The 26,164-nt window shown below is 34.3% G+C and overlaps 1 protein-coding gene across 4 annotated transcripts in view; it reads left to right on the top strand.

Annotated features, from left to right (window-relative positions):
• Positions 1-5,511: 5,511 nt before the first annotated feature.
• LOC123530001 (sodium- and chloride-dependent betaine transporter-like) overlaps positions 5,512-26,164 on the top strand; it is a 31,340-nt gene continuing 10,687 nt past the window's right edge. For 2 of the 4 annotated variants that reach the window (XM_045310670.2, XM_045310673.2), the window contains exons 1-6: positions 5,543-5,742; positions 15,790-16,055; positions 16,792-16,943; positions 18,156-18,308; positions 20,155-20,353; positions 21,057-21,189. In XM_045310670.2, the coding sequence (XP_045166605.2) occupies positions 15,790-16,055; positions 16,792-16,943; positions 18,156-18,308; positions 20,155-20,353; positions 21,057-21,189 (903 nt within the window). In that variant the 5' untranslated portion in view covers positions 5,543-5,742. Of the gene's footprint in view, positions 5,743-15,789; positions 16,056-16,791; positions 16,944-18,155; positions 18,309-20,154; positions 20,354-21,056; positions 21,190-26,164 lie in introns of all 4 variants that reach the window. The other 2 variants (XM_045310671.2, XM_045310672.2) reach the window with 2 other exon arrangements.

Below are 26,164 nucleotides of genomic sequence, written 5' to 3'. Positions count from 1 at the left end.
CTTTCCACAAGATGAACAGGTAGCTTTTATCATTTTTCTCCCATTTTTTGTTATAACATAATGGGGGTTTATATTATCAGTAAATCTTCTTTCTTTCAAACAATATATTTTATTTTGTAAACTCATCTATATCATATGTATTTAAATTTAACTTTAAAACTTTTTAGTTGGTTTTTAAATGGGTTTAAAACCAGTGAATTTTAAAGTATTTTAAATTGTCCGGCATTGGTCAGTTCGGACCAAGGGTCAAAAGGTCAAATGGGGTCAGATGTCTCAAAACAAACAATTCTTATACTACTCATCCTGTTTTTTTTGACAAAGGATATCACAATTCGGGCTTCGTAGTACGACTGGAATATAAACAGAGACTTATCCTGGAAAATATGTCATAGATTAGTGAAAGAAAAATTGAGATACGAAGAAATTTCTGCAGACTTACTGATCTAAATATCGTTCAAGGATATCTGGATGGTGTGTATAAATGGTTTGTTCTTGCTTTCCTTTCTATTCCATACGAAAATATAGCAAATAAATCATGTTTTACTTCGTTTACTTAAAATCGGCATTTCCTTCGCATAAAGGAAAAAGACATGAAATATACCCGCGGTGCTTAAATTGCGGCACCGGAGATAGAATTGCACATATACGTTTTGTGAAATGATATTTGTATGTCAGATCACAACAGCGGCATACTTTTCGTTCAGACTAAAGTGAAAGATGCATTTAAGTACAGAATAAAGTGAGTAAGTTTTTAGACTGAATCAATGTGTACTGGAGGTGACATAATTATATTCTTCTTACAACTCTTACGCGTACGCGTATCTTGATCTGCGTCTGGATAAAATGATTGTATACCATTAAATTATTGTTCCATGCAGACAGTAGAAACAAAATATTTAAAGTCGGTAGATGTAAATAAGTCTGATCTCTACTGCTACTTATATACCGATATATACTATATCAAATTTGATTGTTATAAATGTCTTACATTTACGTGGCAAGGGCTTGATATCTATACTCAGGATTTGGAAATTAATAATGATATAATTTTGCTTTCCTGGTAAAAACCAACATACCCACTGCTTTCCTGATGTTGTTTTTGTTGTTGTTCTTTTGTTCATGCGAAGTACGGAAAACACTTCATAATGATAGATTTAACCTAATTGCCGAAACAACCAGAGAAAACTTTACATCGTACGTGTCATATGCTTCAATAGGTACGTTTGTATTACGGAAAGCGGCCATCTTGATATGTTCAATCTATTTCCTAATAAGATTCCCTTTGAGACGACCATGAATTCAAATGAATATCTGTAAGTAGGGAAAATATAAAGTACTCCATTTCAACAGGTTTATATATGATACATTTCTGGACCAAAAAAAAAATTGAGCCTACATTGAACAAACATTTAGCATATGCAAATTTCAATTTTACCAAAATAACTTATCTATCTTTTCAACATTTATTTTTCACTGAAATACTGCACATTAAATTACAGTCTGAAAGATAAAATGAAACATGTATTTTAGTTCGTTCGCATTCAATTTTCAGGCATGGTTTTGCTTAAATTTAGAAAATGTTTAACGTATCTGAAAAGAAAATCCATGTGTTCGCAACAAGAAAATCTCCTTTTCCAAATACAATAAAATAAGCAAACAAATACGTCTGGTCCACCAAAACTATATTCAGGAACTCCAATTAAGAAGTACGAAAATAGAATATATGATGTTTTGTTTGCTATATCTTCCTTTGAAAAGGAAAGTTAGCAAGAAAAGAACATTTATGTACAGCACTGTGGTTCGGTTTAACGACGTTTTGATAAAAATGCCTGCAGAATTTTCACCATACCTCATTCGTTCTTCCACTATTTAAGACGTCATTTTCTAGGATAAATCTTTATTTATATACAAGTCGGACTACTAAGTCCGATTTTTCTTATATCCTGTTCCAAAAACTTATTAACATAAAGAAAATGAAACCACATACTGCAAATATGTCTATTTTTTTGTGCGCAAATCGTTCACTGGAAGTGCCGAAATTCCATTAAAGCGGAGCACCGATGGTGCTCGAATTGCGCGATTAGCAGCCGTGTACATGTGATTTTGTAAAATCCTCTTTTCAAACTCATTTCTGATCTATTAAATCACTAGTTTTAATCTAGATGTCATACAAAGGTAAAGATTTCAACAGGTACACGTATTAAGGTTAAAAATATCTTATTGTTCTGAATATGATAGTTAAAACATTTGAAAAAGATAGTTAACGCAATAAAACTACGGTAACGATAAACGTATTATGTTATCACAACGGAAATGATTGTTACGGATCTTTGACTTTACCGTTGTTAAATATGTTAATATCTGAATTTAATGACTATCATACCATTCTTCAGTTATGCGTATTGTTACATTATTATAAAAGTATTACAAACACGTATTTCACTTCAATTCAGTACAGGACCGTTTCAAAATTAATAAAACAACAACAACATGAAAACATTGCGATTGTGAACTCTCTATCTCATTCCTGATGGAATTCATTTCTACGAGGGTATGAGAGAATATAAGTCAATGTCCTCTTTTATTAGCAATAAACGTGTTTACATCAACACAAACTACAACAACGTACGTATATATATAATAACCACATGAATAACTTCAGTTGCATGTATCACCGTAGAATACTGAAAACCTAATATGCAAATATAAATGTGTACGCATGTTAACAATTTTTCTCTTTTTCTATATATTGGTATGAAAATAGAATGGCTTAATTCACAGTCAAGTCAAATGTTATTTTTAATTTATAACTTTGTTAAGTATACTAAACTCGGAAACTAACTGAAGATATTTAACTAAAAAGGAAATGTAACACTGTGTAATTAATTTGTCCATGTGCTATAAAAGTGCTAAATATCCACTATCACCCCCATAATTATCCATGCATGGTGTTAAAATTTTATTACAGTGAAAAGGTAATAAAAATGACAAGCCAGGGACTGTCTTATTAAGTATCTGTTAGAGCTTACTCAAAAATTTGTATCTATTACATCTGATTGACATAAAATCCCGATATGAAACTTCTAAATTAATCTTCGCTTACGCTGTCAGAGTTTTGATTAACATGCTAAAAGATTGAAATACGGATAATTTACTCTCCATCTTATCATTCATTATGTATATATTGTCATTTAACCATATTAAAACACTTCGCTGAAGCGAACTAGTTAAAGAAAAGGTTGAGGAATCTTGCGTGTCAAGGTGTGTGCAAAAAGCAAAAATAAATCCGGCACATTTTTGACAGTTGAGGACTTTCTTCATCCAATACAAGGATCATATTTTGATGTACTTAAGAAAACAATTGGACAAATAATCAAGTTGACACTTTCTCTAAGAACAGACAATTTCATCTTTGTGTCTGCCTTTTTCCCCCAATAAAAGATCCCATATGTATCTACTTTTGTTTACCTCTGGTTCCTTCTTTCACGCATTCGCATGTCAGTCAAAATATGTATAACCTTTAATCATTGTTATGAAAAATAGACGCAAAACAATTGATAAATTATGATGATTACATCCAGGTATTTAAAAACGTAAATTTACTTTGACATAAAATTTGCGGTAACTGGAAACTACCTGTATACCGAGTCGACTGCTCGCATTCGGAAAAATCCGGAAAATTCCGAGTCGGCCCGAGTCTTCATTTTACAAGTAATAGTGCTGTTATAAAACACCCAAAGGGTAAGTTAAATAAAATATTTTTTTTTAAATTATTTTTGCACTGTTGAGTCGAGCAATAATTATTCTGTAGAACATCACCGAAGCAAAAATGATTATTTTCACCGATTTTCGTACTTTGAACAATATACAAACAAAACTTACCCTAAATTTTAGCAAAAAATAGACATCTACAATTGACGTCAATGGCAAACAAGGGTGGTACGTTTAAAAGTCCAAAGGGTAAGCGAAAGCGTAAACTTACAACATTGAAAATGATATCATCATTTAGATGAAAGATTAAATCAACGAATGCCACCGAAGCAAATTCGTTATTTTAAACCATTTAAAAGATATAGCGAATAAATTGAAATAATCCTTCTTTATTTAATGTGTCAAAAAATCGATAATACCGTAACTATATAAAACTTTCCATGTTTTATACTCTTTTCATAGGAGATCAAAATCCATCCTGTATTTTATAAAAAAGATATTTTATTACACAAATCATTAATATGAAACTATAAAAGTCATGATGGAGAATATATTTAGATATGTAACATTTTGTAGCTTTTACCCAACGTCTCTAACTCTTAGACCAATTATTTGAATGATCGTTGTACAGTAAGCACTAGATAACCTTTCTACTTCACATCTTACATACCTATGCGCCATAGAAATGGCTGTGTATGGTATACATTGAAAAAATTACCCTTTGAGCAAATTGTTAAAAGCTTAATAAGTAATGATATCATCCTTTAAATAATGATACCTAAAAATGTTATAAATTCATGAAAATTAACCCTTCTACACACCAATTATCAATCTGACTATCTGAGCGAAAAGTATCCTTTTATGTAGGGTTAATAAACGCTTTTTGTGTATTAACGTTTGCAGAAGCCGAGACCGTTTTCACAAACATTGCCCCAAAACAAACGTGTATTCTTGCATAAAGAAAACATTTATATGTATATGTAATGACTTTACGATTCCGGTACATTTTTTAATTACAATTCTGTTGTTCTTGGAAACGGTAAACATGTTTTAAATATCTATAACCAGGGCCTAGAAATCAACAACACTACACCAAAAGCACGTACAGAAGGTTTTAAAACGATTTTTTATCTCTCGTTTTACAAACATGACATTACCAATAATATTTCATATTACTTAAAAATTGGTAAAAGGAGGACAATTTCAAGAATAATAACTTTACATTCGAGATATTTTGAGTACGAATATATTTTGAATACGGATTAGTACGAACATAGTGAGAAGCTTTCAAACTTTTTACATAAATTCTTCGAGAAATAGATAAAAGCATACCGACTGATACTTACCAAATCATTAATATAATTCCTAAAAAACAAACAAGTTGCAAACGATTCTTAAACATTCACGGTTAAACCTATGCACAAAACTGGCAAGTGGGAAACTTTACAAAATGTGTCATATGATAGCGCATGACCATGTAAATATTGAAAAGTTTATCTACTGTGAAAAGCGTTTTATTTCTTGATTTTGTAGCAAACCTCACGTTTTTTTGCTAGCGTTATATAGTATTTGACATATAATTGACGTCTCAACTAGAAACGTTGGTAAGAAATCCTTACCACATTCTTTAATCAATAATAAAAATAAAACGAAATGGTAAAAGTGCTCATGATATAAACGGCGTAAGGATATAACACTGTCTAAAATTTACCTTTTGTGCGTTCCTCAGTCATATTGGGTATGTTAGTGTTTGAGACGTACCTGTATATACTTGAATTTATTCATTAGCACGTATGTTAACTACGTATGTAAACCATTGTTGGGCAAATGATATAGCCTGTTTCGTTCATCTGTAACAAACAAACTGGCTCATGGAAGTTTCTTGTTACATATCAACTGACCTGTCATACAAACTAATGTGAGTCGTTTATTTAGCATGTGAATAGTTGTGTATATTCAACGAGGTCATTTCTATAAAAGGATTTATTAGTGTTGGAATAATATACAAAAAAATCCATTGTTTATCCAAAGGTAAGATTGTCTAAACTTGATTATATCGAAATACGGGGCAATTAATAAAAATGTAAATGCCAGTCAATTTTTAGGCTGGCGATATTCGCCAGACTATTATAACCATATATCGACTTTCTGTAAAGTTCAACAGGTGCTGAGACTGACAACACAAAATATAATTTCATGTGCAATTCAAATAGTCCGCCACGTTAATCAGTTTTGCCATAGAGTTGTATAAAGATTGTTAAACTTACCTGTTTCAATAGATCTACTAGCGCGAACATGTTATAATAATGTTTTATTTTCCTAACGGTAAATACTTGAAAGATAACATTATAAAATATTAAATAATGATGGTAAATTAATTCGCCTCCATGAATGAAATGTCCGTATGAATGGAACTAACTCAACGTTGACCGCTTCGTTATAGATTATGACCTCGGTCTATAAGGAGCTAAGTAAACAAACGCTGATTCCGAGAAACAATCGTCGATATGAATTATACAGCGCATTATTCGACGACCTGACATAACGTCCATAATAAGAAATATGAAATATCAATTAAGATGAACTTATAGTGATATGGATTATGTCAGGTCTTATATTTAGGGCTTAAGTTTTAAGTATCTATTCTTTCAGATCATTTGTTATAGATACTAACGGACGTAATCGCTGCGTGATTGCCACAGTAACGTGAAACAAATGACCACATTATACCTGTTTTTAGGCTATTTTTATACTAAATTCGTTTTAAACATTCTGACGAATACTGAAAGATATAATGTAAAAAGCGCTTTGTCACCAATTTGCATTAAGGGTGGGGGTGTAGATGTAGCGAGTGTTGTTTAAACACACGTTTTTAACTTTTTCAGGTTATACTAAGATAGTGGACCCGTATTGGTAATGTGTAACAATTGCACTAACTTGATACAGTCCTGAATTTAACATATTTCGCACTGTGAGTCATCTTTAAATGACTCTTACCGTGTCGTTGTTGTTTGTTTGTTTTTTATTTGTAAATTTTGTATAAGTTATGTCTTTTTTTCCTCCAGCTGAAACAGAGACAAATTTCAAAGTGATAGCTGTTGTGCAAAACGATCACAGAGAATTCATTTTACCAAATATTTTTCTAAATGAAACCTCAAAATATTGTGTAACAATTATAAAACACAAAATAAAATTGGCGATAACAATTTTTCTGGGGAGCCTCGAGTAAAAGGATTTAATCGGAAAGAAATTAAGCTCCAACTTTTGAAAATTATGGCCTTGCTCTATGCATTCATAAAGAACCATAGGGCAGAAGTAAAACCAACCTACCTACATTTATTCCAAACTTTGTAAAAATAAATGCAAAATCAAGAACTTTGACAAATGTAATTAAGTATTTTTTAAAGATGTCTAAACATTCACCCTTCAGGTCAAATTCATTTGAAACCGCAAGAAATGACTAAGAAATGCCTAATCAAATAAAACATTTCCGCTTTTGTACGAGAGATCAATGATAATATGTCTTAAAAAACAACAGTTTATCTTACTCGACAAAAGAAAAATAATGAACAAAATTTGGTCCTAGTAGGGTTTGAACCTACGCCCTCCTGAAAAATTAGTTAAAGTAATCTCATGGTAGGAACTGAATACTCTTCAAAAAATACATTATTACGGGTACGTCAATTTTCCTAACCATCGTATTAAGGAAGCAACATGGCTAGACAATAATCATTAACAGTCCGGTTTATAGCGGGGTTCGAGCCCAAAATTTCCCTCATACCGATAAGAAAATCGCCCCATTTGATCAATGTTCATACATTCACACATAATGTGTGTGTTGGGTGGGGGGATTGCATATCGAAATATAGATGTTGTGTTTGTTACCTTTATATTTTATCTGATATTATGTCCCTCAATGTTTATTATCGCTTCGTAAGAAACATATATAAACGGTTATGGCACGCCAATTGTCCAATAATAGCGTTAACCCAGGTTTACGGTAAAAAAGTAGAATTAACAATTACAGATAAACAAGGGTTTTCGAACGTAAAACCAGATTTTTCTAATACTTACCCATATTTTCGGGCGAAAACACGCCCGTGAACCCAGGTTTCAACTAGGTTTTTCAATTGAACTTTGAATTTCGGCCGTTATTTTAACTTCACGAGTGTGAACCTACGTTTACGGGAGTATACCAGGGTTCTCGGGTGTAAACCATAGCTTACGAACGTGAACATATGTTAACGATCGAGAACTTAGGTTTACGAACGTGAACATGGGTTTACAAACGTAAACATAGGTTAACGCTGGTGAACATAGGATAATGACCAAAAACCATAGTTTTGTTCGAGAAACCACGTTTTTCGAACTTAAACCTACGTTCACGTTCATAAACTATGGTTCACGCTCGTAAACCCAAGTTCATGGTCGTAAACATGGGTCCACGTCCGTATACAATGGTTCTCGGCAATCAAATTATCCAACAATTACATTCTTTGTCGAAAAAATATGATTATCGAATACTAACATAAATTTTTAAGCGAACACACAGTATAACGGGCTTAAACTATAGTTTACTCTCTTGGACCCATGTTTACGTCCGATAAACTAGGTTTCTCGATTGAACTTTTACTTGGATGCACAAGTTAATCAAGATCACAACAATACTCTATGCTCGCCTTAGTTTAATATGGAAAACCCATAATATCTAAGATTGAACATCTTTCCCGCACAGTTTTCATTCAGTGTTTTGTGGTAGCCAGCCTTTCTGTACTTTCAGTACTTTGATTATAACCTTAATCATGTTAATGATACAAGTAAACTTGTTCATAATTATCAATCACACATAGAACATCTGTATATAGACATTAAAATTAGTATTTTATTATCACCTTTTAGTTGAGCCACACTTTTGAAAATCCCGGGCAACTGAATGTTCTGTTTCATAGCGAGTGCGAAAAGTATTGTTTTCTTGTTAGAGCCCTCCGTGCCCTTCACTGGTGTAGGTTTGAAGCCTCGGTTTGGGAGAAAACTTTTTGAGGGAGCCATCCAGCTGACTTAGGGACGAGTGGTGGTTGTATCCAGGTGCCCGCCCATACTTAAAACGATGCCTGGAGTGGCACCTGGGGTTTTCCTCCACCATCAAAAGCTGGAAAAGTCGCAATATGACCTTAATTGTGTCGGCGTAACTAAACACTTAACTGTTATAAGATATGTTTTCGTGATAGCTGAAAGAACGAAAAAGTTAAATTACGGGACCGTCCAGTATTTTACATATTGGATCGTTTGAGGCTTATATCTTACTTAAAACATTGTTTTTATGACATAACCTATAAAAAATTACGTATAAACCATTGACGTAAAATATTCTTGAATTAATTCGGTTTTTATTCACATTAATGCATTTAATAAAAGTTGCTATATGATTATGAAATACCCTGTAGATCCTCATGACAATTTTACGCACGTTTTTCTCATAATGCACGATTGCGTTTTTCTCGGGTTTCTCGCCTTCGTGATATTGGACTTTCGTTAGCCCGGGATTCTCGTGATGCTATTAATTGTGTTTACACATGTACACTGATGTACGGAATAAGCAGTAATATTCTCATGAGTGGCGGCGGGAGGAGATAAATTTTGTGACATTTTAGAAAGGATTTATTTTAATTCATGGCTAGGATAAAGTGATTATGTTTTTTATTTAAATGTGTACAAGGAAACTTTCTTTGTGTTAAAAATTACAAGGGTATGGCGGATTATGATAATGTTTCACTGAAAGTATAGTTGAAATCGGACAGCTGGAGAAAATGAATGCTGCATGTGCACTGAATGAGAAAATGGGTTGTTTGTTTACACGCCTGACAATATACTGTTGTGATTTATTAGTTCAATGACAGTTTTTGTTGGGTTGTACATGAACTTGCCCGAAAATCTTCAAACTTAGTGCAAGAAGACTTACAGAACAGACATTTTAATATATTATCGGATACAGCTACTGGTAAGTTCAAATCATATTATTTTCGTTCCTTTAGACGCATAGTGGCGAGGCGGATGCAGAAAACTAAGGAAAACTTGCTTTCAGTATGATTTTTATTGATGCACTCGAAGCTACTCGTATTTGTGTTGTTAATAATACAACGGATGTTTAATGTAGTCACGACTGAAATACTGAAAAATATATTTAATATCATTCACTTTGAATCTATTAGATTTATTTTCACTAAAATCTCAGTATTTCATAAAATAGCATAGAATGAAATAGAATATACGAGTACAAAATTAAAAGATATTTCGACAAAACTAAGGTTCATGCAAGTACATGTGTCCCTTAATTGCAGTTCCTTTTTCTTTCCGAATAGGCCATCTCACAGACTGAACAAATGTGAGCAAATGCTTCACACTGGCTTCGAATACAAGAAATAAAGGCAATTTATTCTACGTAGGGTGCAATAAACGTTTATTTTTTTTAAATAAACATCCTGTTTTTTTTACAGTTTTTTTTCAATACGGATGTAATACTTAAATAAACATAAACTGTAACTGTCAATACCCAACAAATCTATGAGCTGCACCATAAGAAAATCAACATATTGGTTTTGCGACCAGCCTGCGCAGTCTGGCCAGGATCCATGCTGTTCGCTTTCAAAGCCTAATGCCATTAGACAAACTGTTATCGAACAGTATGAATCCTGCCCAGACTACGTGGATGCGCAGGCTAATCTTGATCCATGCTGGTCGCAAACGCACTCTGTTCGTTTTCCCACGGCGCGGCTCATATCATTTTCAGGGGTTTACATGAACATTAACGTGTAAGCATTTGTTTAGTTTTTTCTATGTACAGATGAACGGATAAATACGGGAAATGTGGAATGTGACATAACAAAATATGAGCCATGTATACGATGATGCAATGCTTCACCTAATTTTCGTATATCGCAAATTAGTATTACTATTATTTTTATGCTTCCCGAAGGGCGAGCACTTTGGTTGACACTTTGTGCGTCTTTCCGTCCGTCCGCCCGTCCGTCCGTTGTATAACTTAAAAGGTATTAACGGCATTTTATTAAAATTTCACATAATCATAGAGCAATCAAAGAGCAGTGTCAAAGAACCATAGCTCTACCTTACCTAGCTGTTGGATTATCTCCCTTTATTATACAAAGTAAGGCTTTTTCCGGAGCATTACTTGAAAAGTATTGATGACATTTCATTTAAACTTAACAAAATCATAAAGGCTATTGACAGTACGGCCTAAAAGAACTATCATGATTGGTCTTATAAAACTGCTTTTTCAATAGAGAGCAATAAATTCTTGCACAATTTTTAAAACTGGAAGAAATTATTGCTCTAGGGAAACGTCGTTTAAGGAGTAAGACTACGTTGACGCATGCAGAATACATATATGTATAATGCTATTTTTAAAATTTTGCATCTAGATCTATACATAAAATTTAATTTTGATATTAATTTTCCCTTTTAGTATCAGTACTGTGTCATTTTATTGGACTGCTTTCATTTGATTACAATATTTCTGTATGGAATTACGCTACATGTATTGATAAATATTGGACTACACGAAGACATTGATTTTGTATATAAATCGTTTTCCTCGTGCAGTCCAATATTAAATACACAGTCCAATATTAAAATATAATATTGGACTCCACGTGGAAAATACTGAACTAAGTCCCATTGAAAGCAGTCCAATATTAAAAATACAGTACAGCGAGAACAAAGGAGTGACGTCATGACAATGTTTTAATTAATAATGAAATGTTATTTTCAAATTTCATATTTGGAAAAAAAATCAGTTATTGTCCGTAAGTATTGACCTGGCACTCATGAATATTCCGTATATTTCCGTTAATTAATTTTCGAACCCACATAGCGATATAACTATTGCATATACATTTATATATTTCTTCGATATTGTCGCAAGTACAGGTAGCTGTGCAGACAAAGCGTTTAGCTGTCAATCTCAGGGTTGTGGGTTGAAGTCCTAAGTCTGGCCATATCACCTCTTTTTCCAAATTTTGTATGCAAACTTACCACTTATCTGATCAAACTTATCGTGATTTTATGGTTCATATATTGGAAGTTATCAAAGCGTTGTAGAAAAAGTCGAATAAAAATTGTTTTAAATGTATCTTTGATAGCGTTTTCAGAAAATAAATTCTACAAGAGAAAACAATTAAGATTCATAAAATGTGACACAAAAATAATGTAAGAATAAAAGCAGTACCGATAAAATTACATTTAAAAAAAAGATATAAGGTGATTTCGAACCCTTGGTAATGTGCGTGAAAGTCAGACACCTTACCACTATACCACCGTGTCATCGGTTAACATTTAGGTTACTATTTTCATAATACAAATATTGCGTAAATAAACGAAAACGTACGAAAATATTGGCGAAGATTAATGAGTGCCAGGTCAGTACTTACGGACAACACTAGATTAAACATGTTGTGTATATATAAACAGTATTCAATATGTTTGTTATGTCAAAAAATAGTGTACAATAAATGTAGAACTAGCTGCAGTTTGAAATTGTACTACAACTAATAAAATGTTTTGTAACAAAATACTGTTACATCTTTAAAGTCAATGCTATGTAATAGAGAATGTTTGATATCTAATAGCCAATCTTATGGAATTCCTAGCTTCATGATACAGCTTTACATGAACTTTGATTACCTGCTTTCCTTTGAAAAGCTTCTTAAACACGCAACTCTTTTTAACACTGAAAATTATGGTGTTACGTTAGGGCTAACGACTGCTCCCTGTAAACGCGAACATACGATAGTATGATTGCGCAACGCAACAGTACAAAGGCAATGCGAGACAGTACGATGGCGATAACACAACAGTTCAATGGCGAAACGTGCACCGTACTTTCGTGCTTCCCCATCGTACTGTTGCGCATCACCATCGTATTATGTGCTACACAATCGTACTGTCGCGCTTCACCATCGTACCGGTAGTGTCACCATCGTACAGTAATCTCAGTTGTTGTCAAGACAATTTAAGTCTATTGAAATGCACGAAAGTGCGATGGCGAATCGTGATAGTACAATTGCGACAGAACAATGGCGAAGCGCGACAGTACGATGGTGACATGACGGTGGTAAAGCGCAACAGTACGATGGTTACACTACGATGATGAAGTACGCTAGTACGATGGCGAAGTGCGACAGTATGATGGCGAAGCACAACAGTACGATGGCGAAACGCGACAGTATAATGGCGAATCAAAACAGTGCGATGGCGAAACGCAACAGTACGATTAGCTGTCAGTTTTGTACTGTCCCGCTTCACCATCGTACTGTCGTACTTCGCCGTTATACCATCGGTTTTACACTCAGGCTTCACCAACGTAATGTCACCAACGTACTGTTGCGCATCGCCATCGTTCTGTCGCGCCTCACCATCCACCATTGTAGTGCCAACATCGTACTATTGCTGCTTCGCCATCGTTCTGTCGCGCTTCACCATTCATCATCGTAGTGTCAACATCGTACTATTGCGCTTCGCCATCGTTCTGTCGCGTTTCACGAATCATAATCGTAGTGTCATACGAACTAAATCACCACCACAATATGCAAGACCAGTTACGGTATATTACGGTGACATTTGCATATATATATTCACATCTCTAATTTTTATGTCTCACTAGTAACAGTAGTGACATTCTAATCTTTTTAACTGATTGGGACCAGAGAAGCTATGTTTTCTCTCTCTGAAAGTTAACTGGATCTCGAGGATACATTGAATATATAGAGATAGTTTGCATTATGGGATATAATAAAATTCAGAGCAGTTGACTAAAGGATACAAGTTCGCATTAAAATCTTTAACAACTAATTGGGTCTCCAATAAGATTCGTTCCGTAATTGCTGGGTCTCTTTCCATTTATTGGGTCTTTTTGTACTATTTATTTGGTCTTTGGCCCAGTATATATGTTGCATATGTATAAACATTATACAATATACATAGAAATTATGTAGAGAGATAAGCGGTCGGTATACTCGTAAATGATCAATAAAAGTAGTGTGGAAATAGAACGGCGGATTAATCCTCTTACAGTCTCCAGAATACGGTTGTAATAGATTGAAACCGCTTCGCAAACGTGCAATACACCTCATATCCCCTACCATCAGTATAAGCGAACATTAAATGGACCGGCACCATTACCGCGGATGACAAAATAGTTACGGTGTACAAATGTATATCTGACCGTTGTCAGCGTGACTTGACACCCATTTGTACCTTGATTTATTTGTACGTTGTTTTATGATAAAGCCAAAATAAATCTTACAAAGTTCATGAACTAATTGCAGTTTAACATATACATGATATAGACCTTCAAAAGAAGTAGTAATACGCTACGCTATGCATGTCTTCTGATGTAGTCTGATCATATACCTACATGTAGTAGAAAAAATATACGTATATGAAATATGAAATATGAAATATGAAATATTCTTGTGTACAAGAAGGTGTTTGAACAATTGTAGAGATTTAGATTTCAAGCGAAAAAGAAATGAGACAGTTTTCATTATGGAAGGCGAACCTCAGTTTGATAACTTTTTCGCGAATATAATGTAGTTTTCACAATTGTTTATTAACAAATCATCTATTATATGGTCAACTAAAATGTATAGGTCCTTATGCTTCTTTGTGAGGTATTTGTGTTTGTCAATGACTTGATAATAAACAGATTTCTGGATGAACTGAAAGTCAAATTGAAACTTTAGTATTTTATTCTATAATTTTGGACTCAAATTCAAACAGTTTCACATTTCAAATATAAATGATAAAGTGTTAAATCATCATTTTCATGTTTTAGACTTACTTCATTTTTTGTTAAATAAGGCGGCCCCTTGTCCATTTTACAGAGCTCCCTTACGAACAAGGATTGAGCTATTGCTCTCATCTTTAACCTGGCTTCTGTGTCGGCGTGGTCGTCTACGTCCACTACCTGCATGATTAAGGTTGTGTGAGTAATTTGGTATCTCAGTAACATGTGATGATTGGACATGCAATGCACAGGTCAAATGACCCTACTTTGTTTTTTCACAGAGTTATGTCCATTCCTTCACTTAACAATTTTAGTTAAATGTTTTGTGTAAGGTGGCATCTCAATGACAATTCGTGGGAATGGATTGAAACAATTGTCCAGCCTGTTGCTCTAATAATATGTAATACACATAGTACTTAACTCCATTTTGCATCTTTTACAAAGTTATGCCCCTTTTGCGATAAAGAATTTGGGTTCAGTTGTTGCATGAACGCTAGTTAAATGGTTTTTATGATTGGCGTCTGATTTTCTATTACTTTAATAATGTTTGTTTCTACTGGCTGTATTTTCCATGTGCCTGGTTAAATTGGTTTAAATAATGTTGTCAAGTGTATATTTCTGTTGATGTTCCGTGGACAGGGGAGTATTCAGCACAATGAAGTATCTCTCACATCTTGCAAACTTTGGGTTCATACGACTTACACATACAAACAAAATGTTGATAATTTACTAAACATTTATAAATTAATAACATTCTTAGGGCATGCTGGTGACCTATTTGGAATTTAATCGGGAAAATTACTGAAATGATTTTAAGGCAAACCTCTCGAAGGTCTTGATTATTTGATTAGTAAATACAACTAAACATGTATTTATGATACGTTTCATTGCATTGTAACCACCTTTTCATCTAGAAACACAATGATAAACGGAAATGACGTAACGTAAACGTGCAAGACAGCGCTCAAGCGCTGAACAACCTTAACCTTTCTTCCTGTGTAACTCTTTTTAGTGTTGTTCAATATAACAAAACAACTACCTACCTTTAAAGTGGTAAATGACTGTTGACCTTCAATAAACTGTTGATCTCGACTTCGTCTCTGTCAACAATTTCCCAAAGAGGGCCGATAGTCGTTTTCCGTGACTGAATAATTCTAACCATGGATCACTTAAAGGTAGATAATTGTAAACTGTTGACTGGCAAGCCATTTATTAAGAGTATGATTTAATTAGACACTGTTTAGCTTTTCTAAAGTATATAAAACTATTAAATACAGATGTCTTCGGAACTAGAACACCTTAATGGCAATGGCAAAAGAGAGAGTAAAGTGGAAGGTGTTACTTTGAACAAATGGAGTAATACAAAAGACGACATGAGCTCAGTTACTGACCTGAACCGAGAGGAAACAGCCTGGATTGAATCCGATAAAGAAAGTATCAGCCACGACCGTGGTGAATGGGCAAATAAATTCGAGTTCTTTTTGGCAATAATGGGCTATACAGTGGGTATAGGAAGCGTCTGGAGATTTCCCATAATTTGCAGGTATAACATTTAGTATCAGTTTACACTTGTATAAGAATGTGAATATAAACTTTGCATAATTCTGTAAATGAGACAGTTGGAAGATCACACGACTACCGTCTGTAATTGACTGCATGCCCTTTGTCCGTCAAATATGTACCACTAGTATTAAGGAAATGATACAGCTTGTTTTTGTACCATTTGTACAACGCCGTTGAACTTCATTCACTGAATTGGTTTTCTTCAGTGAAAGAATGCTATTGGCTTAGAAACATTCGTCTGCCAGTAACATTCTTATGCTCGCGTTTTGACTTCAGTAAAGTCAATAAACCAGATGTGAAGGGCACTGTTAATTGCTTGATTTTCCAATATTTTTATAGATAGTACTGGCATCAAAAGCTTTTTTTTTTACACCAAAGGCTAGTAATTTTGATAATTTTATTTTTCTGTAATGTCACATTCAAATCACTCATTTGTTTTCTAAGTTTCACGCGCATTTATTGATAATACTTTAAATTGAAAATAAGCCATCTTAATTATCACGATGCCATGTCATAAAAAAGCTTCTGATTTAAAAACTCTTTATTTTGGAATCATGATTTAACCATCCTCCCAATATCAGAATAACAAAGCAAAACAAGTACAGATGTCTAAATGGAAGAGCCATATTCAGCCACCACACGTTATTACTTAATTTTGAACTGAACCACCTCTCAAAGACAATTCACTCGCAGTTCTATATTATCTTTGGTTTCAGTCGCAATGGCGGAGGTGCTTTTCTGATCCCATTTTTCTTTTTCCTGATAACATCCGGTGGACCCCTGTATTACCTGGAAGTTTGTCTTGGACAATTTACGGGACAAAGTGCTGGACTTGCATTTGAATATTGTCCGTTATTCAGAGGTACCGGTAATTGAACATTTCATTGTTAAAAGTCAACAAATTTAATTTATTTAAGGTAGTTCTGCACGTTTGGATCGAAATCTTTTCTACAATGTAGAATTTTATTAAACTCTGATTTTTCAAAACTTCAGAAAATACCTAGAAATTTCAGCAAATAAAAAAGATAGGGTCGTGTGCTTGATATTTTGCTAGACTGATTTGAAAAATTTGGACCTCATGCAATATTTCATAATGGGAGTCTATCGGAAAATCATAACTTTCATAACATTTTCGCGAATAGAATTTTTTCTACAATGTAGATTTTGATGAAACTTCTCACGGTTGTTAATAAATATATGGACTATAATTTGGTGAAATAAAATGTATACGTCCGTGTGCTTATTTTTGAGATATTTGACCATGATTAAAGTGAACCGAACATTTCACGCTAATTTTAACACATTATTTTGAATTTTTAACGTACCGTATGTTTTAATATCATATTTTGACTTTAGAAATATAGCAACAGTGCCACTGTAATAAATTTACTCACAGGTTTCAATTAATTCATAAAATGATTTTCATTTCCGTACGCCCAATCCAGGCTTTATTCTACGTTTTCCGGATAAATAACGTTACGCCATCACTTCCGGTTTTTCAAACGTGCAGAACTACCTTAATAAGCCTAAACCCTAGTGGCAATTTGCTTGTCAGACCAGATTGAACAATATATATATATATATATATATATATATATATATATAGATATTACTCAGGCACCTACATGCCAGATGACTCCCGTCGTGTTAATGACAACTAAAGATGCGTGCATTGATTATAAATTATTTATGTAAAATATGAAAAAAAAAAACCTTGATACTTTTTCACCATTCCCAATTCTTAAAGTATATTTCTTGAAACGTCATGACGTTACTTACGTTTATGGACGTTAATTTCCCGCTTTTTGTTGAAATACGCTACTGCGGAAAAGAGTGCTTCAAAGAAAATACTTCATCTTGCTTTATGTATTCTATGATTTAGTAAAATACCGTAAGCAAAAAAATTCTTCCACTGGTTGTTGATACAGATGGAAATATACGGCTCTCGGGTAACTGAATTTTTTCGGTAACTCGGCAGAGCCTCGTTACCGCCAGATACAGTTACCCTCGGACAAGATATTCCTATCAGCATCTACAATCAGTGGCAGATTATCATAATCAATTCTACTTATGATTTCAGGCCTGGGCATTTTGCAAGTGGTGATATCATTTACTGTTTTATGGTATGTAATATCTATACTGGCATGGGTCCTATATTTCCTGTACAGTTCATTCTGCCCCGAGCTGCCCTGGACCACATGCAACAACTCCTGGAATACAGAAAATTGTACAGGTAGACGTTTTATATTTTGATACAATCAAGAAGTCACGTTTACGTGCTACATTTTATTACATGTGATACTGTTACCACATTAGAATGTGATAGTAAATTTTGTATTCAGGGTTGATGGTTAATAATGTGTCCACTGATGCAGTTATAATTTGTTTCAGTATTTTGCTGTAACCCTATCGTGGGTTTGATACTAAAATAATACATGGTTCGACTGTCAAGGTTACTTAAATCTTTGTTTACGAAACATATATTCAGTATTCAATTTTTGGTATTTCCGTCGTAACTTAGAGCATCAGTTTTTACAACTTCATGAAAACAATTATTGTCAGTATCTTAAAAGTGTTCGTGTTACCCTGTAAAAACATATCGTCAGCACCTTGTTTAATTTTTAACCTTTAGCCTGCTGGCGGCAAATGATTCTGCATTTGCGACCGGTGCAGGTCTGCACTGTTCGCTTTTTCAGTCAGTAAATTTCCAGTGATAAATGGTACTTCCCAAATTGAATGATGGACCAGTCCATTTTAAAAATTTAGCAGGCTAAAGGTAAATGTTAACGTAAATCACATTCAAGCAATATCGTCATTATTCTGGATGATTTTCAGAGCAAATTCACATTTAAACATGGTCTATCATCAATATTTTCACCTGCTTGTTACTAATGTTTTAACAATGTCAAGATTTCAAGGGGCCTCCGTGGCCGAGTGGTTAAAGTCGCTGGCTCCAAATCACTTTCCCCTCACCGGTGTGGGTTCAAACCTCACTCAGGGCGTTGAATTCCTCACGTGAGAGAGCCTTCCAGCGGGCTTACGGAATGTTGATTCTACCTAGGTGCTTGCTCGTCATAAAATAATTCATGAAAGCTGGAAATATGACCTATTATTGTGTCAGAACGACTTTAAACCCAACAAAAATATGTTTATAGTTAGAAGATACTAAATGTCCCCGCCACTTTCTAAATGACAATGTGTATTATGTTTTTATCAACATTTCCAGTCTCACTTTTTGTAAACCACTGTTGTCTTGAAAATCTGTCGTTAGGGAATCATATAGGATTGACCATAATGCAATGACACAATGGTCACGTGACCTAGCCACGAATATTGCGTTGGTTGACACCAGGAAATACCTACTTTCATTTTCGGTTTACCTAGAAGCTTCATTAAACCTTATATCTGGTATGAGAATTGCCTTTACTAGGCCGGAAAATGGTACTTTATTTTGATACAGTTGAGTGGACCACGGAGGCATATCCGAAGAATTACTACCATCGCACCTTATTTGAAATCCATAGTTCTGCTTTGCGCTCATATAATACCAGTTACATTCCATTCATTCTGCAGTGGTTAAACGTTGTGCCGATACAATGTAAAGGTCATATGGCGACTTTCCAGTTTTGATGGTGATGGAAGACCAAAAGTGCCCTCCGTGCATTATTTCATCACAAGCGGGCACCTGGGCAGAACCACCGACATTCCGTAAGCCAGCCGGAGGGCTTCCTCACATTGAAGAATTCAACGCCCCGACTGGCGAGTGAGGCTCGAACCCACATTGGTGATTGGCAAGCGAATTGAAGTCAGCGATCGTTACCACTCGGCCACGGAGGCCCCCTATTAATTCTGTAGGGTGCATTTTTAATGTACTTTCAGATAAACTTTTAGCAAAATATTCCAGTGGGTAAGACACCTTGTCACTCGTTTAAATTGATTCTACATCGCACTTAATAGGGTGTTTTCAGTTAAGTTTATATAACAGAAAAAATATCAGGTAATAACTAACTATTACTGCAACAGTGTGTATTTATAAATGGAAAATTATTTATCACCTCTGTTAATTTCTTATGTTCTAGCCACCTTGAAAGTATTATCTGAAAGAAGAACAGTACAGGATACCGTTTACACAAATATTTCACAATTGAATGATACACTTATCTCTAATACGACGTATAACCTGTCGATGTCAACACAACCCATCGATTCTTCTTCGAGTTTCCATGTAAACGGATCAACTCTTATAAAATCGAGCTCATCGGCATATGAGTTTTGGGAGTAAGTAATTAAAATGAAAGTCCTAATAGAAAAAAAGGTGTTTATCCAAACCATTTCTGATAAATCTAAATGTTTGCAAATATATAATGCAAATTACCAAATGAAGCGATGAAACGTCTAGATTATTAGTGTCTGTGTGTTTATAAATACCATTTAGAACTCTGACTGACTTTCGGAAGTATACAAATTACTAACAGTCGTCTAAAATATATATGCATCATGCAATATTTCCAGTGTAACTCTGTAGGGAAACTAACAGGTACTTTACGTTCTTTCCTCCTGAATAATGACTGGGGTCGTCTTTCGATATATTGGAATGAATTATTGGTGTCCCTTGGATGCTTTCGTATAATCATGATTGGATAATCAACAAGTGTTGAAATATTTTACCAAAATCATCTTTTATAGTTGCTTATATGTTATTTTGAAATACAATGTGCTTATTTTAAGCACGCTTCTGTTCAGTTATGTCCAGTTTAAGATATATTGTCATTTTAGACAAAATACGTAAACATACATCTTGGATTTATGCAAATATTTGTGTTTTCCATACATAAATCAGTAATATCCTAAATATAAATGTTCTTTAACAGAATTGGATTAAAAAAAACGGATGGAATTGTCAAGATTTACAGAAGTTCGGGACATTAATTATCAGACGAATTCGTCTGTCCGCGTTTTTCATCAACATATACAATTTCAGGTACAACGTTATAGGACGATCTCGTGGCCTTGAAGATATGGGAAGTCTACAACCGCACCTGGTGATATGTCTGTTTCTAGCCTGGGTATTCTGTGTTGCTGCAGTCATAAAAGGTGTCAAAACTCTGGGCAAGGCATGTACCGTAATACGCAAAAAAAAAGTTACACACATATTTACACATTCAAAATTCATATGACATCTTCATTACCAATTACCAGATGTACAGAATCTTTCAGTCGTATTGAAGGACCCACTTTTAGATATCAGCACAACTGAAAGCGGATTTCTTTCGTAAAATGTTTTGTTCATATATCCTTTCCGCGCCTGTATCGTAATAAAACGTATAAGCGTCTGAATGGCCCTTTCACGCTTCCGTGGAATCAACATTTATCACACGAAATTCATCTTAAATGTCTAGGTCTGCAGCTCCCAAATACAGAAATACATGTATCTTACATCCGAGGCATATACTGTCACTTTTAGAAACATCAAAAAGGACCGTTTAAACGATTTGACGAAATTCCAAAAATCTCCATATATCCATAATATGCTGCTTTATGGACCTCTGTGAGCTTTTTGTTTATTCCGAGTTCAAATATGTTTTCATAGATGAAAAGCTGACATCTCGAGTCAAGTATATATCGTTAGAAAGTGCTGACAATTGACTCCATAGAAACAAAAAAAAAAAAAAAAAAAGAAGTGCACGGGCATACATTTAGACGGGGTGACCCCTGTGCGTGACTCCTGACTATAAACCAATGCAAATGCGACTTTCGTTTCCAAATTTAGCCCGTTTACTTTCATTTTCTTTACTTCCAGAAAAAGTTGCCTGGCGAGATTGTATAATCAAAGCGCTCAAAGCGCTGATGGTGGCTGCTAATCAATGTGTAAAATATTCTTAAGAAAGTGACATCTGAGGAATTGTTAATATAAACCGGAAGAACTCTTTTTTCAAAATGGCCTTGGTTATAAAATTAATCCTTTTTCACCGCCAGTCGTTGTTTATATACACACTGATTCAGTCTTTAACGAATGGTTTTGATCCTTTTTTATTATTTGTGACGAAAACTACAACATAAATTACATCGACGATGTTTTACTATAAATAAATAATATAAGCTTTTTCTCCAAATCATTCAGCTTTTAAGATTTCTTTCTAAAGCTTTTGGACAGTGCCTGTCATGAATTATTTACACACTGATTTGGTCCTTATCAGATACCTGTGAGATTTTTGTGAATGAAAACAACACAAACATACACCACAAATGCACCTCAGAATGTCAGTTCTGCAACCAGTGTGTTTTAGAGGTGCATCAATTATCACTCCATCCGTTAAACTAAAAAATCCGCTCTACATAACAGCAGGCTTCGCAAAAACCGAGAAAAAATCGAAAAATATGTAACTGGCGAAACGAAACCGTTTTAATTTTTATACATATATTTGTATCAAATCAGATATATTGAACCGCACCATAAGAAAGCCAACATAATGCGTTTGCGAACAGCATGGATCAAGACCAGCTTGTGTATCCAAGTAGTCTGGTCAGGATCCATGCAATTAGCTTTCAAAGCCTATTGTAACTTGAGAAACCATTAGCGAACAGCATTATCCTGACCAGACTGTCAGGATCCTCAGCTTGATCTGGGTCCATGCTGGTCACAAATGCACTATGTTGGTTTTCTCATGGTGCGACTCAAATGAATTTAGCTGAGTTGGACAGAATCTGTCTTAAAACAATTAAATTTTTAAGGTGGTCAAATCTGTTACCCGACGACTTGCTATAGACTGCCGTTTCAAAAAGGCGAATATTAATTTCATCGTTAATTGGCAGTATCAACGCCTAGGGAAATCCATATCACTGCTGATTATCGATTTTCTATAAATAGTAAAGGCCATTTATGAAAAAAGGGGAAAAACTCGCAAAGAATTGATTTTTGGTGAAAGCATTATACAATATGTATGTAACAGCATACTAAAAGTATAGAATGTTATCATGGTGCAAAATGCATGTTTTGGGGTAAAAAGTTAAAAAATATTATTGAAACTGTGAATTTCTGGAATCGGTCCATAATGATGTCAATATTTTTATTAAGAAAGCGAAATTTTGCATAGTAGTAGAAAATTATAACACAAAAAAATTAAGCTCATGACTATTTTAAAAAAATCCAAGATGGCTGCCAAAATCCAAGATGGCCGCCATTAAATCTCATTACACAGGAAAACCGTTTAAGCATTTCACAAAGTTCAAATGGTGTGAAAAATGACCAGCATCATAGAAGATACAAACATTTTATTTCAAAACACACAAACTTCAGTCTTAAAAAATTCAAGATGGCTTCTCAATTCCAAAATGGCCGCCATACGGTCATATAGACAATACAGACCCCGAATAAAGAAACGGCTCTAAAAATGGTTTGAAAATATTTTTCTTGCATCAAACATGACCCCCATTTTTTTCTGATTTTTATTTAGCACTGACAATGGTCGTCAAGAGAATGTAAGATAAAGACATTTAAAGTAGGTCCTGATGTGTGCTGCAGCCATTGGAAATATGACAATTGTATATAGAATAACGAAGAACAGCTATTTAGTCTGCTGTAACATACAAGGGAACATTGGCAAAAATTGAAATCTGGCCAGATGAGGATGGGAAAGATCTAATTTGACTAGAATTTGATCATGTTGATAGAAGATGACAAATTTATTGCAATTTTGCTTTAAATATTGATAAACATAAAAAGACCACATTTTCAATGTATTTGTGTGTGTGCACAGTTTTTTTTCTCAAACTGCATTTTGGTGTCCTAACGATTGCTAACTTCTAGTAGTTAGAGGTACAGTTGAACATATTTTACAGTTTAAATGTGTAATTTGCCCTAGCAGTGTAGCAGATCGCAGTAGAAAATGACAAAACAGGGCAAAAGTAGGCTACAGTTATGGTAATTGATTGAAATTATTTTTGCCAAAATTTGACGAGTTGTCACATGTTACTGAAATTGCCATAAAACCTGAGAAATTGTTGGTATAAAATGAAACCTTGTATTTAGGTTGTTTGTACATTTCAAATGAAACTGGCACAATCTTCGAGAAAACGTTGATCTTATAGGCATACATACACTTAATAGGAAAATGGTTAAAAATCGTAGTCGTATAATGACGGATTCACATAGTCCTCATTTTTGGCTCTTTAGAGCTATTTTCCTTATTTTCTTTGCTTGACATGTAGGTAGCATTTTCATAATAAAATAATAACACTACAGAATGTGTCATGTTGACTTAGATCATACACTACCACTGTAGTCTGGGATCTCATTGGTTAGCTAATTTTGCAGTTTGTGTCTTTGACTGAAAATATTTTTCTGCATCAAGCATGAACCCTGCTTTTCTTTTTCATTTTATTCAGTATTGACAATATTCTGCAAGAAAATATAACTTACAGACATTTTAAATAGGTCCTGATGTGCGCTGCAGTCATTGGGAATATGTGAATGTTATAAAGAATAAAAAAGAACAGCTATTAAGTGTGTCATTACCTTAAAAAAACATTAACTGAATACATTTTACTAAAGTACGATTCGCAATAGCATAGAAATCTATATCATAACAACACTTCCACATAACATATGTAAATATCGGGATACGAGTTATATGACGAGTGTATATCAAAATCCCCTTGATCAAAATCCCCTCCACTGAAAAATGACTGGGTGTTACAAAATCCCCTTCACACATTTGCAGGGGTTATCATAATCCCCTCTGTGATTAACATTATAGATATATAGATATCAGTGCTCCAAATTATATTATGTTTGCTAAAGGCATTGTATTTACGTGCTTTATGCAATAGACTTTTAAGTTGTATATATTTGTATTTGAACTTGATGAAATAAGTAAAAATCACAGAGGGGATTATGATACCCCCTGCAAAAGTATGAAGGGGATTTTGTAACACCCTGTCATTTTTCAGTGAAAGGGATTTTGATCAAGGGCATTTTGATTGTCTCCCTTATAGGGGACACAGGAAAATGCTTACGCCTTAAATATCTTGAACAATGTAATGTGTCCAATCGCTATAGTGACTGTGCTATGTTAAAACGTAGAGCTGGTGAGACCATATGCAGTACCTTATAAAAAAAATTTCTCTGGCTACCTCGCCTAAATGATTCATGACTGTAATGATTTCAGGGATCAGACGAATCACTCAGTGTTTCAAACTAACAACCTTAAACTAATGATAATCAGCTCAAACTCATATAGGCTGGGAATATTGTGTTTAACCCTTTTTTTGAAGTTCCTGTCCGCCAATGTCTTTGAATTGACAACATACGATGGTCCTTTCGCATAGATGTTCAGCCGGTGTTCTCTTATATGAAGCTGCAACTCAGTATGACGCTCCTGGATGGTCAGCGCATATATGCTTTAAAATATAGCATTAAAATGACCCAAATGCCTTGGCTGTACTTCACCGATAACGTTGAACCTCGTTCTCTTACTGACTCAGACGATTACCAAACCAAACGTCTCTGTCTCAAATTTCCAATAATCAGCCTGTATTTTCTATCGTCTATCCCGTAAAGATTTAATTTTTATGCGCTGGCATTAACGCTCGAAACCTAGTTACAATACTGCAACTCTTCTTTAGTCTCAAACGTCTTTTTTATATAATTTATCTGCCCTGACAGTGTAGCTGCAACCGCTTTTTTTTCAAGGTACTGGGATAAAGTATAAGTTAAATCATTGATGTGTGGATACAGAATGATTTCATTGTAATTCATCCACTCATCTATACCCTAGCAGAGGTGTGCTTTGACTGGTGCTATTTATGGAACTTGTTTCTGATTGGCCCAAATTCGAACATATTTTACATTGAATACACGAGTACATGAACTAACAAATAGTTGGTTCTCTTTTACTATATGACTGTATATAACACAATGTGCGATGCTGAGATCCAGCTATGACTATTATTAACCCAAGTCGTTCATAAGGTTATAACACACTAAATAGCTGTTCGTCTTTACACTATATAAAATTGATATATTTTCAATGACTGCAGCACACACATCAGGACCAATATAGAATGTCTATTATTATTTCATTGTTAAAA

The sequence above is a fragment of the Mercenaria mercenaria genome, chromosome 13 (assembly GCF_021730395.1).
Source record: "Mercenaria mercenaria strain notata chromosome 13, MADL_Memer_1, whole genome shotgun sequence".
NCBI classification, from domain to species: Eukaryota; Metazoa; Mollusca; class Bivalvia; order Venerida; family Veneridae; genus Mercenaria; species Mercenaria mercenaria.
The sequence above is the reverse complement of the archived record's forward strand: the minus strand, read 5'-3'. Positions and strand labels throughout refer to the sequence as shown.